We start from the raw sequence: 14,225 nt of genomic DNA, 5'->3' as shown, positions 1-14,225 counted from the left end.
TGCAGAGAACGCTCCACGAAAAGCACATCATATTGATAGTGGTGTACTGCTTTGGATGCGCAAAGATTGGGCGAACAATAATAGTCCACAATCATGTGCTGCGTGGCGAGGATCTGAGACATAATACACACCTGTTTCCACTCAAGCAGGCACACGCTCATCTGCGTTCTTTCTTCTGGCCAATTCTCGCAAGATCGTGGGCATTTGATGCGATTATTAAGATACCATCCAATTATCATAGTAATCACCTCTTTCTACCTCCTCGCTCGTGTCTAACACCTATCAGGTATCCAGTAAGAATGTTTAGATCTGCACAATGAATTTCTCAGCTACCCAACATGCCATTGTCCTCAAATACCACTGCAGCATGTACCTCTTCAGAGCAACGCCCCCATTGTTTGGCCCTACACTTTTTCTTGTAGCGGCCCACCCAGTCCTTTTTAGCCTAATATCCTCTGGCGCAATGCATGGCTGTGAGCTTGTCTCTGTGGGCTTCCAATCAATGAGCTCCCACAGGATCTTTAATGCTAAACTTGAACAAATCATCAACAACGTGGTCTTTTCACTTCCCAGTAGCAATGAGATCTATGTGCGTCTACGTCTTCGTGCGAGACACATCAGCTAATTCCTGCGGACCTTGTTGCATCGTCATTGCTTCAGCTCCGCTCAGAGGCAACTCATAGAACTGCGCGCCATGTATCTCCTGCGGTTCAGTGGGGGCAAAGTATGGACCGTGGGGATCTGTTTGCTTGTAACCATGCTGATGTAGCCATTCTTGATACATCGGCGGACAAGGTGGACCTTGGGGTTTGGTACGATTCTTGTAACGCCAGATTAGAAAGGCAAGGCCTGCAGTCAACGTGATACCGAGGGGAATGCCTAGACCAGCTCCAATTCCTATGGCGAGACGGTTCGGAGAAGACGATGTTGATGGCGAAGCGGACGGTACAGGCATACTGCTAAACAGTGTTGGGGACGAGCTTATCAGCGTGACTGGTGTAAGAGTGGCGGAAGCAATCGTCGAGGTAAATGTGCTAAACACTCGAGATGTTGGAGCCGTCGTTGTGGCGCCATCACTTTTCTCAAACTCCGAATACACGCCATCGACATATACACTTGGGCCAGACAAATGAACCGGCTTCCCTGCATCGAAAACTCGCTCCTCGTCATGACAGCAGGTGTAATTCGATTCCACGTTCAAAAACACCGTATCAGGATACGCGCAACAGAACTCGGTCTGAGAGCACTGCAAGACAAGCGACCGTCCGGATCGATCAAACTCTAGCTTGAGATCAGAGACGGAGTCTTCAGACAGAGATACACGTATGCTCACGGGTGCAAAAATGCCCACATGTCTTAGCGTTCCAGTCTCTATCAGTACATCCATATCGCCAAAACCAGTTCAGCCAGCCGTCGCCATTCCCCTTACACAGTCCATTGGTGTAGCATTCGTCGCGGGCACCGCAACACGCACTTGCTTCGTTGGCTCGGCCACACGAGACGTTCAAATCTGGGTCGGTGATGGCCGTGCCGTCTGGATAGTAGCATTGCTGGGCTGATATAAGTGTTGTGAATAACATCACGCATATCCACGATGGTTTTGTCATTCTGAACGGTGATCTCATATTGCATAGTAGGAGATCCGGAGCAAAAAATCAACCAGAGAAGAAGAAAGGAGAGTCTGACAGAGAATCTGACATTCTCGCCCCATGCTCATCCCCTGGGGTTCACCATGCGACTAACAATGACAACTGACCAGCATATATAGGCGATCGAGTTTCAGCCTCGCCTGTTGCATCCTTAGCTCCTCAATTCAAGTAGTACAGTCAAAGCGCAAAACACGAAGCAGACATCCTTGTCAGGCTGTCAAAATTGCCAAGTACCTCCAACACATAGGCCTGTTGTATTTGTAGGATAAATTTGGTCTGCGTTGCACCATTATGCACATTGTCGTGGTGGAAAGCAGTTGAGCTTATGCTCACAGAGGAAAGCCTGGTAAGGTGTTTCGGAGTAGGGTAGATGGGAAGGCAAATAAAAAACTATAACGCCTCGTTGTGGCTGGGGCCATAAGCGAAAGCGTGCGCTGAAGATGGAACGTATTGAAGAGCAGCTGAGAAGTCCTTGAGCTAGGCTGTGGTGCTTAGCACTCTATATACTCCACTACTTGCTTAACGTAGAAGAAATGCCTTTTAGCGAGTTTATTGAACAGCTCGAGATAGTGTCTAAGACAGTCGAAATCACTGGTTAGTAGTATCCGTATGAGAATAATCTCTTCACCGAATTGCTGGATCTGCTATCTGGTTCGACGTCTATGTTCGACGATACATACACAGATAGTTGGAAGTCATTATTGGCAAAATAGATATAGACAAACACAATTTCCATTCATGTTGGAGCCCGTGCCAAGCTAGATGCCTATCCAAGAAACTACACCTCTGTAAGATAAATAGAAGTATATACAGCTTCGTATCCAACAAGTGCCTTTGAGTTCTAAGAAGTTCGGTGAATAATATATTGATTTTTGTTTGGCCAGTGTTAATGACTCCACACTCGGTTTGACACGATAGATCTATCCTGCTTCCAAATTCTCTGTACCATATATTTGACATTTCATTAAACCTTACGAGAGGTGCTATGATGCTTGTATAACGCAAAACTAATCCAAATATAGATAGGCATGGGTACATTTGATCTTGGAGTCATAGAGATGTATGAAAGCGCCCAGACACCAAGTAGTGCGGCGTCGTGACATTGGGAGCTAGGAGTGCAGGTACATATTCTCAGACCACGTCATGCGCGGATGACTACTAACAGTCTAATCATGCATCCGATATCAACCAGATTGAATCTCTTAGAATCAGAAGAGACTAATTACGCTGCACGACCCTTGGGATCCTTAACGCGCTTCTCGCAGTGGTGCTACTGTGAAAGATGAATGTGCCCATGCTTGTATTAGCCAAGATGGGTGCTGCCTGGGCCAATGTGCCTATGGGCACCCTTATACTTCATTGGAATGCTATGGTATCTAGTGCTAGTGTTTCTAGCCGGTCATCTCAACATCTCCCAAGCGCTTGTTTTCCTTTGCTTTGCCCTTGCTTTGAGGCTTCTGAATCATGGGCTGAGCACGCTGGACAGCCGCTGACGTTGGGAAGGATCTGCTAGTATTAATATACTGTGAACGGATTCGGAATGTAAAGCTTACCCATTGACAAGAAGATCCACGTGAAGGTACTCTTCAACTGATTCTTTCGCGCCATTGTCTAGGAGGAAGTGCATATACATCTCAGACAATTGTCGAACCGCATGAGGAGGAAGACGACCGTTGTTGCGAATTTGCTGGTGAAGATTCCTGACACGCTGACGTTGTGCTACATCGTGGGGCTCTTTGGCCGACTGACTCATCTCTACTTGGAGATAACCTTTCCAAAACGCGGGGATCGACATGTAGTGCTCTACGTTCTCATCGAAGAGACGACGTGCCTCGGTGCTACTACGAAATTTCCAGATCATGAGTCCGGCCTTTTTGATAATTGCACCTTTGACATGAAGATCTGTGTCTGTATTTCCGATCTGGGCGCGATAGACATCGAGCGCAGCGTCCAGTCCATTCTGCCGGTGTTCTAAACTTGCCCAGGCCTCCAGAGCCTCCAGATTCTGAGGCGTGGCGAAGATGATTCCTTGAAGGATGTCCCTGGCGACGTCTAGGCGATTCATGCTTGTCTCCTCGAACAGGGCCCATAGTAGACGTATTTGGTACAGTGCAATGGGAAGGAATATGGTTGATGCTCGAGCGAAGATATGGCGAGTATTTTCTTGCTTGTCAGGCTGCGCGGACATCCAACGAACGTAGCGGAGCCAAAACTCTTCGTAATTTGCGCAAATGGATACACAACGCTCGTAGAGGAACATGGTACGATTAAACTTTCCCTCCTGTTCCTCGAAGTCGAGATATTTGCGCCAATTCTCCAACTGAGCCTCTTCTATTTCGCCCGGTGTGAAGAATCCGGTGGTGAACCTCTCCTCGTGATTATACCGCTTTACGTACTCCGCGTAGGTCTTTTGACAAACTTCGATGTAGTGAGCATCGACCAGCGCTCGTATCTCACGGTCTTTCTCGGCTTCGCTCTTTTGTCGGCCGTAGGAGTTTTCGCAGCTGACCTGATCACGGTAGCTTGCAAGCTGAGCTGCAGGTACAAGCTCGTCGACGGGTCGAGTATTGGCGTATATGCGGATCTGCTCATAATATCTGGCATAGTGAGAGATTGGCAATGTGCTGACCCGGACCAGGACTTTGTATTTTTCGGCCGGGGCGTCGACTCGATCCTCAAACTCAAGCCACTTGTCCCAGAAAGCTTCGGAGTGCCAGTCTAAGCCACAGCATTCAGCGCCTCGCTCGAACAGCCTAATGAAAACATGTCAGTATATAGATTGGCGCACAAGGGGCAAGAGTATTGGTAGGGGAAGCAAAGGGGTTTACGTCTGGAATAACGTGAAGCGCGCAGCCCTGCTCGAAAGTGGAGCGGTAGACAGCTAATGACTGATTCGAGACGCCCCGCTCATGCATATGAAGGATAACGAAGGTAGTGGAGGACTCTGAGCAACAACAGGTGAGAAGTAGTTTCGGGGGTTCGTTGGGTCGCAGCGCTCTCACCACATTAAGGTTTTCAGATAGAAGATCGTCGGTAGCAGTAGCTGTTGCATAGTGTCTGATTGTGATTCTGAGGGGGAAGGACACAAGCGATGGGACTTACTCTCGAACGATCTCAGGTTCGTGACAGGTTTGCATCTTGAACTCGCAATAATAAGCCCAAAGAGCGGTACTGACGCCAACGCTGCCAATTCCTCGCTCGTACACCTAAACCTTCTTAGTAGCTGTCCTATCTTGTGAAGAAGAATATCAACGTACCAGTTCAGCACCTTCGGTACCAGAGAGCGAAAATTCAAGATCTGCGTACTTCTTCCAATAACCAAAGAATAGAGGAAACTTGAGAAGCAGGCGGTCGTACACGTCGCGAATTGCTGAGATGGCGAGGTCACTAGAATTGCGGTTCAAGCCACCATCGAAGTCCATAAGAACTTTGATGACTCCATCCCATATAAGATAGTCATCAGGTTCACCGATCTGAAAACCATGTCAGCCATCTTCACTCGACGAGGTCTATGTCATAGCTCCTTACCACGGGCGCGACGATCTCGTTGAGCTGCGCACGATCTCTCTCGTAGTCATCCATAGTAGTAGCTGGGAGCGAAGAAGTCGCAGCTGTGGAAATAGGTGGTGAAATGTGTTGTTGACGAAGGAGCGAACGCTTGCGACAGCAGTGATGAAGCAAACAGCCGCGTGTAGGCTTGGAATAGCTATTAGCAGATTCACCGACGATTCCCCGATAGATGACGAGCTCGGGCTGGCTGACGTGCGGTCGGGTGAGACAGTAGGAAAGAAGAGACTGGGGGGCTAGGTAAGTGGGTAGGCTGAGGGAGGAACGCCGCCTTCAAGCCAAGCCAAGCCAAGCCTGCACGACCACATAATGATAGATGGACGTCTTCTCTCTCTTCATCTCTTCCTCACACGGTTTTCTTGCTTGCTGCCAGCCCTCGAGGGTCGTATACGGGCTCTGGTGTTAGGATCTTACGTCTCTTTCTGGGATAATTCACAGCAACCTGTTGCATCCGGCGCGAGCTTAGAACAAGGGAGTGCCCAGCCATCGAAAAACCTGCATTGCCCAAGGCCTGTCGTCCATGACCACCTAATATCAAAGAGCATTGTCTTATAGATTGCTCAAGTCAACATCTCATCAGACTATTCTCCTTTTATAGCCTTATTGAAGATTTCATCACCGAATATCAACTCGAACTTCCGACTTTACGGACAACGGACTCCTATCTGGACTCATCTGTGACATCGTTAGTTAAGTCTTATGCATTGAATTCTGTCCCTTGCAGGGGGAAGGTATACTTGTGCTTCGGTAAGGGGTTGATACGAAAGATATCGATCGGACAAGGCTGATGGGTTCAGGTAGATCCTTCAAAAGGGGTGGCCGACTGGTCGATTCACAAGTTCCAGAAATACAACGCTGGGCCTTTAGTAGCTTGTTCAACAGGTAAGCACATATTCCGTTACTCTTGTAGCTTCTTCGTTTCATTTTCAAAGCTTCGTGGAGTCAACAATGATAAAAATATACCGCGAGATAAAGGAAGGAGGGGGGTTTTTTACGTACATGCACAAATGGCACTTTTCTGCAGAATGTAGAGTGTCAGTGCTTTCTAGAGCCGAAAGACTCTGTACAGATTATCGAGAGTTCTAATGGTAAGCCTTTGTATTCGTTCAGCTTTCATCATGTGAAGTCAAATGTCTAGGGGTATGCTTTGTCAAAGTGTGTGAAAGCATTGACAAGGGCTAAGATCGAACAGTATCAGGAGCCCCCTGACTGTAGGTTGTGCTCCATACGATGTTTGCATGATCCCGCGCAGGCGTGCATCTGCATAGATGCTGGTGTTCTTGCGGGTCAAGTCTGAATATCTCATAGCCTGGAGTGTCTCAGGATCTAGGTCTGTTTGCGCAGCTCGCTATGTCGGAGCATCTTCTTGCATCCATAAACCAGTTTCTCGGTCTAAAGAGGGAGCTTCGCGATTTCCATATTGTCTGGGTATATGCATCGCGTGCCCAATATCCTTAGCAGATCTACGTGACAGAGCTCAAATTCGTATCTATTTGGTCTCTGAGTCAATCTCAATGACGGATACTTTGCCGTGGCAGGTGAGCCATTCTGGGGTCCATCAACATACACTCTGGGGGTAGCGTCAGTGCGGGATCTTTGGGAGATGGGGAGCTTTGAGATTATCTACCAGCGCACTTCCCTCTTACCTCCAACATCAACATCAGCACTGAAGTCGTATTGTACCGCAGCATCTGTAAAGCCTCACCAATTGTATATCTCCGCACTACTATCCGTTTCTTTCCTAAGTACTGCATTTTTGTCAGTTTTTGATGGTCTTTGGTTACCATGGAGAACTTTTTAATGCTTGGATACAGAGATGGGACTGACAGTACCTACTTTCCAGATTACGACGTTCCCAAAAGCAGCATCTCAACTTCATCCAAGCCAGACTCATCTGCCACTGTTTATCCAGTGTGGAGAAACATGGCTCCTCCCGCGCACATCAGCCGTATCGACGAGATAGTGTATACCTATGCGAAAAACTACCCTCAGGCAATCAAGGTGTTACGAAAGGAGCTGAAGAAGTCCCCTTCCGTCTTTTGTCAGGTGCGTACTCCTCCGATATATCCTTTGAAGTCGGGACTGATAACGTTAAAAGATCTGGATTGCAGAACTTCACTCGAGGCTTGGTCAATATGTTCAAGCCGAAGAGATTCTTCTGAGTCTGCTTGAAGCAAAACCAACAACGATTGAGACGAATTACCTCCGACGTGTGTACAACGCCTATGCCCTGAATAAGAGGAGACAGGGAATCATTTTCCTTGGAGCTCCATCCCTAGTTTTGGATCATTTCAAGGCTGCTGAAGCAATTTTCCTTAAAAGCAAAGTCAAAGTTCCATCTTCAAGACCCATGGAGATCTTCTTTCAATGTGCTTATGGCTCACTTGCTCTGAAGGACCTTGTCGCGGTATGTTCATCCAACCACTTGTACCATAATTCTTGAATCCTCATCTCACAGGCGATAGGCTTGTCGAGAGCTCAAGAAGACACGAACTGATTCGGATCTTCATTTCTTGAGCGCGCACCTCTGCCAGTTAGCCTCAGAGGCCTGTAGCTCTGAAACATTCTATGCGATTGCTCTTCAGCGAGGTGCGACCACCGAGATCACGAAAGCGTTCGAGAACACCATCAACGAGGTTTGTCAGACTCTGTCCTTGAAGTCGACCGAATCCACAGATTGACAATTTTGAAGGCCCAAGGCCCAAGGATCACGACTCCATCTCACCTCAATATTGCCTTGACTGTGTATACTAAGCTTCAACAACGCGACAAGCTCAAGGAATTCTTCTCGAAAGATGGTAGCGGTGCCCTGAGTGAAGCTGTACATCAAGGTATGCAGTCCTATCTCTCAAAGAAATTTAAGAGCCTACGGGATTTGGGTGAATGGAAGGCGATGGTAGAATATCTTGCAGATCTCATGGAAGTCGCCTTGAAGGACGCGCAAGGATCCAAATCCGATCCTTCTAATAAAGCATCGCTCGTCACTCGTGTCATCTTTATGATGGACCAAGCAGAGGTTTTTACCCAGTGGGCTGTAGCAGTGCGGGAGCTGTCCAAACAAGGCGATACTTCGTAAGGAAATCACCACTTTTGAATCGCTCTTACTAATTCCAGTCTCGATTCAGATGTCAAGAGGCTTTCGACCGGACCATCTATGCTCTCGGAGCCCTCCCAGATTGGGTCCCTCGCCTAACTAGCGGTCCCCAGCTCGCCAAAGTCGTACTGTCCAAGAGCCGACAGGATGACGAAACCTTCCTCGGACAATGCGTGCAGTATTTCAGCAACTACTGCGAGGATATCATGGCCGTTGACGACATGCGTTCGATCATGACTAATGTTGACATTCGAAGTTTTCTTTGGAAGCTCTACGAGATGCCATTACCTTATAAAGGAAACCGATACAAGCGCAGAATGAATGCATTGTTTTGCGAATTCATTTTAAGAACAACAGAAGGCAACATACCTTTTACTCAAGAGGAAGCAGACCATTTTGCTCTGCGTTGTATTGGCTGGTCCGAGACTGGAGCCAAACCGATGGCCGAGGCCTGCGAGCCTGATTACAAGAATCCGATATTCCTGGCTGCAGTGGCGCTTTTGTCGCTTCCCGCTGAGAATCGCCGAGTCCGAGTCATACAAGCGGCTTTGCTATTGACCTGGACCATAGATGATGAGGGTAAACAGCCCCAGCAAGCAACCCGCCTACTTCTCGTTAAGGTTTTGTTGTCGCTCGGCCTTGGAGATCTCGCCATCTCAATATGGCACACATTGACCATCAAGAACTTCGTTGGCGATGCAATGGCACATAACATGTTCTCTCGAATATCGATCCAACATCCTTTAGCAAAGCCTTGCGAGCCGTACTCCGGCGGTCCCAACAAATCATTGAGGGTCTTCAGATCTGCTCGGGAGAAGGAGCGCACGTTAACCAGAGAGCTAGAAGCTAGTGTCCAGTATTACGATCGCGAGCTTGATAAAGATCTGCTGGCCAAGGGCAGAAGCCTAAGAAAGTTTGTCACAGATGACAGTAAGTTGGCCGTTGAACAATCTTCGTTGCCCAAGAATAAGTCGATGGGATCTCTGAGTGGTATCATCGAACGCTTGAATTTGACCCTTGAGCTGGATCACAGCTTCTCTAGAGCCATGGTGCTACTCGAACTGCGACGCATCAATCGTATGACAGGCGACAGGGTCGTAGAGTGCCAGATCCGTGAGTAGTTTCCCCAAGCATAAGAATTTTCCACTGATATCTCCAGCTCTTGGCTCTCCTGAGACCATTATAGACAAGCGAGACTTCAAGCTTGGTTCCGTCGTAGCGCCACCAGGCATGCCTGAAATGTTTCCCATTCCTACACACAGCGAAGTAGATGTTATGGGCAATCCTATCCCTAGACAGGCTTGGCTATCTGCTTTCTTGATTGTCGAGAATACGCAGAGTCTCATCTACGGAGACCGCCCGCTTGTCCTTGACTGTGCCGCACATGAGCAGTATGTGTCGAAGCATCCAGAGGAGTACCGAAGTGAGACTACCGAGTCCGAAAAGGCCGCATTAGCTCTCTGGAGCATCGTACGTCGCGTCGCTGTTCAGATGTCCACGCCGGGAGAGTCATTGAACGCAGACTGGGAGGAGCTTTGTGCTGCTGCTGACAGTCAGCTTCCTTTCTTCGGCAAGAACTTGCCGAAAATATATGGCAACAAGGCCCTAACTGCGCTCCACAGCGCTGCCGAGCTGGTGCGCTCGCTGTCGAAGCTTGCCAGGAAAGCTGGCGAGCTTCATAAAGACTCAAAGCATGCTGCCAACAAGCACCTCGGTGCTGAGAGCATCAAGAAGCTGTCTGGCGTTTCCGCGGCCGCCGCCAAGCGGATCATCACGTATGTAAGAGAGTGGAAGGGCACCGGTCGCGCGGTAGCCTCGACCATCTCGGAATACGAGGCTGCGATGAAGCAGGATCCGCTTGGTGAGAGGATCGCTAAAAGGTTAGAGAACAGGCTTCACGTAGGTTCTCTAGCAAGCTACCTTGGGCAATCATCGATTGCTTCGGCGCTGGAGGGCGTGGTAAAGGCACTTGAGAAGGTGTAGATGCGCTCTTTGGACAAGACAAGACCGCTATCGTATGTATACTACAGATATGAATACACTGCTCAAGCACAACAGATTAGCTTCTTGTTCTGATGGCTATCCGTAATCTGAGGTCATTAATGGTGGTAGATACGTACAATCATCGATTTGATGGCCTACAGGCCCTTGCACTTGAGGGCTGCGACCTCCTTGGTGGTAGTCGGCACCAAGCTGCAGTAGCAGCAGAGATGATGAGAACAAACATAGCAGCTCCTCTTGAGCTGCCAGAGGTTGAGCGTGGGTGTTCAGGTCGAGTTCGACCGGGAACATACGCAGCAGACGGTGGTGTCGAGAGGCGCGAACGGCATGATGAAGTTAAAGTAGATCTACAAACTTTAGAGGTTGGCTATGAGATTATCAAGAAGAGGTTTGACTTGTTTGAAGTGGATCTTGGGTTGGCGATATGGACGCTGTGATGTTGTTGTGGTGTTGAAAAGGGAGGCAGGCTACGAGCAGATTATACAGCGCTCACATGGAAAACAGGCAAAGCTCTAGCTTCGCTCAACAGCAGCGACCCTACCAAATATCCGAGAACAACAGATTTTGGACACTCTATCGCCGAAATCACGCTTTAAACTAAGGAGAATCAGGTATCCCTACAAAATCAGACGGGAACTTGGCTCGTCAAGGATTCATAAACAGCTGTTTCTTCAGACTTGTAAACTTAAATTGGGGTTGAATGCTGCTATAGCAAAAGCAGGCCTTTAAATCTCTATCGCTAATATGGCTTTCCAGTCACCTCAAACCCCCGACACTTCACATCTCTGTTGTGTACCAAGCTCTTTGGTCTGCTCTCAACTCAACTGTTGTAAGATATCTGTCACCTGTATAACTCCTCGAAACCACTGGAGTCGCCTCAGGGAGATATCAAACTTGTTTGCAGGCACTCGCCCAGCTGGGAGCTGTACTTTTCTAGACATCAGCCATCCACGCTACTGATTTACTGGACCTTAAAGACCTCCTGTGTCTCCGAGCTGGCTATAAAGCATATTGCTCCTTGAAGGCACCACATTCGCTACCTCATTGAAGCTTGATTGCGAATTCGGCTACGTAAGTTTGTGAGATTCCTATTCTTCGTAGTTCAGAGCGCAGACAGGGATTTCCGACCCTCACCGTCAGCTACAAGATCAGAGAATACTCTTTTATGACTGTTCATGATTCTAGTAGAGCTTCACAAAGGCGTTGGGCGGATGAAGGGTCCGCTGCGAGTAGAGGGAATCACCACAAGCACGCAGCCTTCTCCAGATCACTAGGAACGACAAGCACGGAGTCGTGGTTAGTATAAAACGCACAGCTTTGTTCAAGTATTACGGTAAAGGCGAAACAGATGTTTCTAGCAGAGGTCAATGAATACTGACATCTTGAAAGCAGTTCGAGCTCAAACAACGAGCGTTTCATCCTTCCAAGACACATATATATACAGCTGATTACGTTATCAGGGCTACAACTCGAGTAGTTCTCGAGTAGATTTTATGTGCGCACCTGTCTATCCATACACACCTGTAAGCACCTTACAGGTGTCGAAATACACACCGTCAACACCATCCCCAACGCCGCTAAAGCACACGTTATCCAGCGCCGTATAGTCAGCCAGCGCGTCACGAACGTCTATGCTTGACACGCCATGATTACAAACGCCTGGCTCGGCCATATCGGCACACTCTCCTCACATCTATCTTCCATTAATATATCTTTTCCTCGTTCTGCTGTTTCTCGTCTCCTTCACGTCACATCTTCGTCTCCACTTACCAGTATCACATGCCTCTCTATATACCAGCATTAGACAGATATACATCATAAGATTGACCATTCCCCAATATGCTTTGATGGGTGGCAGTTCTGGGCAAAGCGTGTTGCGGGTGTAGATTTTAGTGAAGGGGTATGAAGTAGTGGTGGGAGGTCTGGGGGGTGGAAGATTGGTTGGGGGTTGTGTGGAATGATTGCAGTGGGCTTGTGGTGCAGGAGTGACGGAGGATACGTATAGAGGCCAGGAGAAATCGAAGTTTGTTGGAGGTGTATCACACATTGCCGAGCAGCTATGATGGTGGGCCGAATCAGAGCAAGATGGAGACGTACGAGCACGACAAGATGCGAAGCGCGTCGTGCGGGCAGTATCTTGCATGTTCACTCCAACAACACACATCTCCCAGATGAACATCCGACCACCTAACTCCGTCACATATCCATCCACCACTTGGTCTGCAGCCTACGTTGAATCGCGCCCCGGCTTGCTGGATGTGCCAATGGATCTAATTTCCATTTCCGTCCATCTCACCCTGGTGGCTAACCATGTGACTCAGCAACACAACTCACGTCGCACCTCGTTTGAAGTGACCTCTCGAACGGATCAATCTTATCTACGTCTCCGAACGATGTTGGACGCATCTTTGTCCTAACCGCCGTTACCGCACCGTATCACCAGCCAACCAACATTGTGATTGTGGGCCGAAGCAAACCATTCTACTTCTTCCCACATCGCTTCCCAAATCTTGATATAGGACCATAGCCCGGAGGTAGCAAACGACACCATTGGCTCAGATGTCTGTTCATCTGCATATATAAGATAGATATCAGAGCGCCCGAGAAGTCAGAGACGGTATGCATGCCATGATGCAAGGAGGGCCAGGTTCCACGCGGGATTGAAACAGGAAATGGAAAGTTATCCCAAAGTTTGTTATCTGTGGCAGTCACGTGAGAGATTCGTGGTAGTGTACAAGATGACGATTCAATTTTTGTGCGCTAGGCGACGGGAGGTAGCCTGGGCAGGGAATTTGGAAAGGCTTTGCGACAATGATGTGTCTGAGGTGCGCAAGCCATCGTTCTGGGAGTGAGAGCTCGAGGATGAAGTGTAGATTTGATAACTTGTCTCTCGACAGCCTTGCCTTGTGTACATTCTAGGAGAGCCGTTGAGGTTGGTGAAGCGTTTTCGAATGTGATACGTATCCTGTATACTTGATCGTTCGTGCAGTGAATTATCACCGTGTATTGAACATCTGCTGTTGTATGGCATGTGACAACTAACTCGTAGCGGCTCATCGTGGATGTGAAGGGTGTTGTATACATCTACGAACTGTTGATGCAGGTAATATTAAGGTCGTTATGTTGGCGTGTCATAATCATAATCATGATCATACAGTTTAGAACCATTTGCCAGCTTTACGGCGCTCTTCTCGGCGATGTTCCATCTGCATGTGTATTGTTAGACTGGGTTTGTTGGCTTTAGAAATGGAGGAAAACGCCTGCAAGTAGAGGACTTTTGCGACAGATATCCTTTAGGTTCAAGCCTGGAGACGATACCGAGAGGATCCAATGGTGCATGTAGATATATGACGAAGGCGGTTGGATCGGTAAACTTGGGGCCAATAAAGAAGACATACGTACCCATTGCTTTTTACACTGTTTGTATGCACTAACAGAGAGAGTACATTAGCATGCTTAACCAAGAAAGGCATTTTGGTATGAAATGCAACTATTCCACAACCCTTTTCCCACCCGGTGTATATATTGCAACATAACCAGAGATTGTAATATGTGTACGCTGGAGACAAGAGTCGTGGAGAAATCGGGGATGCGAGGGCATGAAGGATGCGTACTCGAAATAGTCCTGGCATAAATCTTTCTCTTTCCCGTTCCGGTGTAAGCATCGTATGCTTCGATCGGCGAATTCTTGGCAAGGATCAACGAACTGTGATTGTGATTTTCTAGACAGAGGTATTTTATCAGCTTTAGTGAGTCTGTATGGACATGTATATTACGAAGTCTGCACTGTGTGGCTCGCATGAAATGCTGGGTGTGACGCTATTGTGGTGTCGCGTGTGCTACCCAGCAGATATTCAAGCGTCTAGAGCCAACCAGATGTACGCTCCGTATATCACAGTAGCAAGGGAGCGGTT

At 48.2% G+C, this 14,225-nt stretch overlaps 7 protein-coding genes across 7 annotated transcripts; 4 read left to right on the top strand and 3 right to left on the bottom strand.

Moving 5' to 3' along the window:
• Positions 1-595: 595 nt before the first annotated feature.
• On the bottom strand, positions 596-1,607 carry EJ05DRAFT_499659 (uncharacterized protein; the record flags this gene model as incomplete). Its single annotated transcript, XM_033746878.1, has 2 exons — positions 596-1,281; positions 1,334-1,607. 2 exons carry the CDS (start codon positions 1,605-1,607, stop codon positions 596-598), a joined length of 960 nt encoding a protein of 319 aa, XP_033601694.1.
• Positions 1,608-2,863: 1,256 nt separating this feature from the next.
• EJ05DRAFT_537551 (uncharacterized protein) lies at positions 2,864-5,413 on the bottom strand. The gene is made up of 5 exons (XM_033749392.1): positions 5,178-5,413; positions 4,907-5,122; positions 4,752-4,855; positions 3,203-4,402; positions 2,864-3,155 (listed from the first exon to the last, which is right to left on the bottom strand). The coding sequence occupies exons 1-5, from the start codon at positions 5,229-5,231 to the stop codon at positions 3,041-3,043; spliced, it is 1,689 nt and encodes a 562-aa protein (XP_033601693.1). The 5' UTR covers positions 5,232-5,413; the 3' UTR covers positions 2,864-3,040.
• A 69-nt stretch (positions 5,414-5,482) lies between these two features.
• On the top strand, positions 5,483-6,243 carry EJ05DRAFT_338295 (uncharacterized protein). The gene is made up of 3 exons (XM_033740902.1): positions 5,483-5,725; positions 5,782-5,901; positions 6,018-6,243. The coding sequence occupies exons 1-3, from the start codon at positions 5,526-5,528 to the stop codon at positions 6,100-6,102; spliced, it is 405 nt and encodes a 134-aa protein (XP_033601692.1). The 5' UTR covers positions 5,483-5,525; the 3' UTR covers positions 6,103-6,243.
• Positions 6,244-6,257: 14 nt separating this feature from the next.
• On the top strand, positions 6,258-6,901 carry EJ05DRAFT_338099 (uncharacterized protein). Its single transcript, XM_033740901.1, has 2 exons — positions 6,258-6,304; positions 6,415-6,901. The coding sequence occupies exon 2, from the start codon at positions 6,485-6,487 to the stop codon at positions 6,794-6,796; it is 312 nt and encodes a 103-aa protein (XP_033601691.1). The 5' UTR covers positions 6,258-6,304; positions 6,415-6,484; the 3' UTR covers positions 6,797-6,901.
• A 166-nt stretch (positions 6,902-7,067) lies between these two features.
• Positions 7,068-7,788, top strand: EJ05DRAFT_475464 (uncharacterized protein). Its single transcript, XM_033743804.1, has 2 exons — positions 7,068-7,262; positions 7,315-7,788. The coding sequence occupies exons 1-2, from the start codon at positions 7,140-7,142 to the stop codon at positions 7,657-7,659; spliced, it is 468 nt and encodes a 155-aa protein (XP_033601690.1). The 5' UTR covers positions 7,068-7,139; the 3' UTR covers positions 7,660-7,788.
• Positions 7,789-8,322: 534 nt separating this feature from the next.
• EJ05DRAFT_337882 (uncharacterized protein) lies at positions 8,323-9,908 on the top strand. Its single transcript, XM_033740900.1, has one exon. The coding sequence runs from the start codon at positions 8,517-8,519 to the stop codon at positions 9,429-9,431; it is 915 nt and encodes a 304-aa protein (XP_033601689.1). The 5' UTR covers positions 8,323-8,516; the 3' UTR covers positions 9,432-9,908.
• A 1,967-nt stretch (positions 9,909-11,875) lies between these two features.
• On the bottom strand, positions 11,876-12,781 carry EJ05DRAFT_338700 (uncharacterized protein). The gene has a single exon (XM_033740903.1). The coding sequence runs from the start codon at positions 12,488-12,490 to the stop codon at positions 12,005-12,007; it is 486 nt and encodes a 161-aa protein (XP_033601688.1). The 5' UTR covers positions 12,491-12,781; the 3' UTR covers positions 11,876-12,004.
• Between the last annotated feature and the right edge of the window lie 1,444 nt (positions 12,782-14,225).

Source organism: Pseudovirgaria hyperparasitica, assembly GCF_010093815.1.
Source record: "Pseudovirgaria hyperparasitica strain CBS 121739 unplaced genomic scaffold EJ05scaffold_6, whole genome shotgun sequence".
NCBI classification, from domain to species: domain Eukaryota; kingdom Fungi; phylum Ascomycota; class Dothideomycetes; order Acrospermales; family Acrospermaceae; genus Pseudovirgaria; species Pseudovirgaria hyperparasitica.
The sequence above is the reverse complement of the archived record's forward strand: the minus strand, read 5'-3'. Positions and strand labels throughout refer to the sequence as shown.

Bases quoted from the DNA above. Each gene is read 5' to 3' on its own strand.
- EJ05DRAFT_537551 (XM_033749392.1), bottom strand. From the start codon at position 5,231: ATGGATGACTACGAGAGAGATCGTGCGCAGCTCAACGAGATCGTCGCG. The intron at 4,856-4,906 runs GTACGTTGATAT...AAGAAGGTTTAG, and splicing joins GTACCGAAGGTGCTGAACTG to GTGTACGAGCGAGGAATTGG. The intron at 3,156-3,202 runs GTAAGCTTTACA...TAATACTAGCAG, and splicing joins GTGGATCTTCTTGTCAATGG to ATCCTTCCCAACGTCAGCGG.
- EJ05DRAFT_338099 (XM_033740901.1), top strand. From the start codon at position 6,485: ATGCTGGTGTTCTTGCGGGTCAAGTCTGAATATCTCATAGCCTGGAGT.
- EJ05DRAFT_338295 (XM_033740902.1), top strand. From the start codon at position 5,526: ATGATAGATGGACGTCTTCTCTCTCTTCATCTCTTCCTCACACGGTTT. The intron at 5,726-5,781 runs GCCTGTCGTCCA...AGATTGCTCAAG, and splicing joins AAAAACCTGCATTGCCCAAG to TCAACATCTCATCAGACTAT. The intron at 5,902-6,017 runs GTTAGTTAAGTC...GGGTTCAGGTAG, and splicing joins CTGGACTCATCTGTGACATC to ATCCTTCAAAAGGGGTGGCC.
- EJ05DRAFT_337882 (XM_033740900.1), top strand. From the start codon at position 8,517: ATGGCCGTTGACGACATGCGTTCGATCATGACTAATGTTGACATTCGA.
- EJ05DRAFT_475464 (XM_033743804.1), top strand. From the start codon at position 7,140: ATGGCTCCTCCCGCGCACATCAGCCGTATCGACGAGATAGTGTATACC. The intron at 7,263-7,314 runs GTGCGTACTCCT...TAACGTTAAAAG, and splicing joins CCCCTTCCGTCTTTTGTCAG to ATCTGGATTGCAGAACTTCA.
- EJ05DRAFT_338700 (XM_033740903.1), bottom strand. From the start codon at position 12,490: ATGTTCATCTGGGAGATGTGTGTTGTTGGAGTGAACATGCAAGATACT.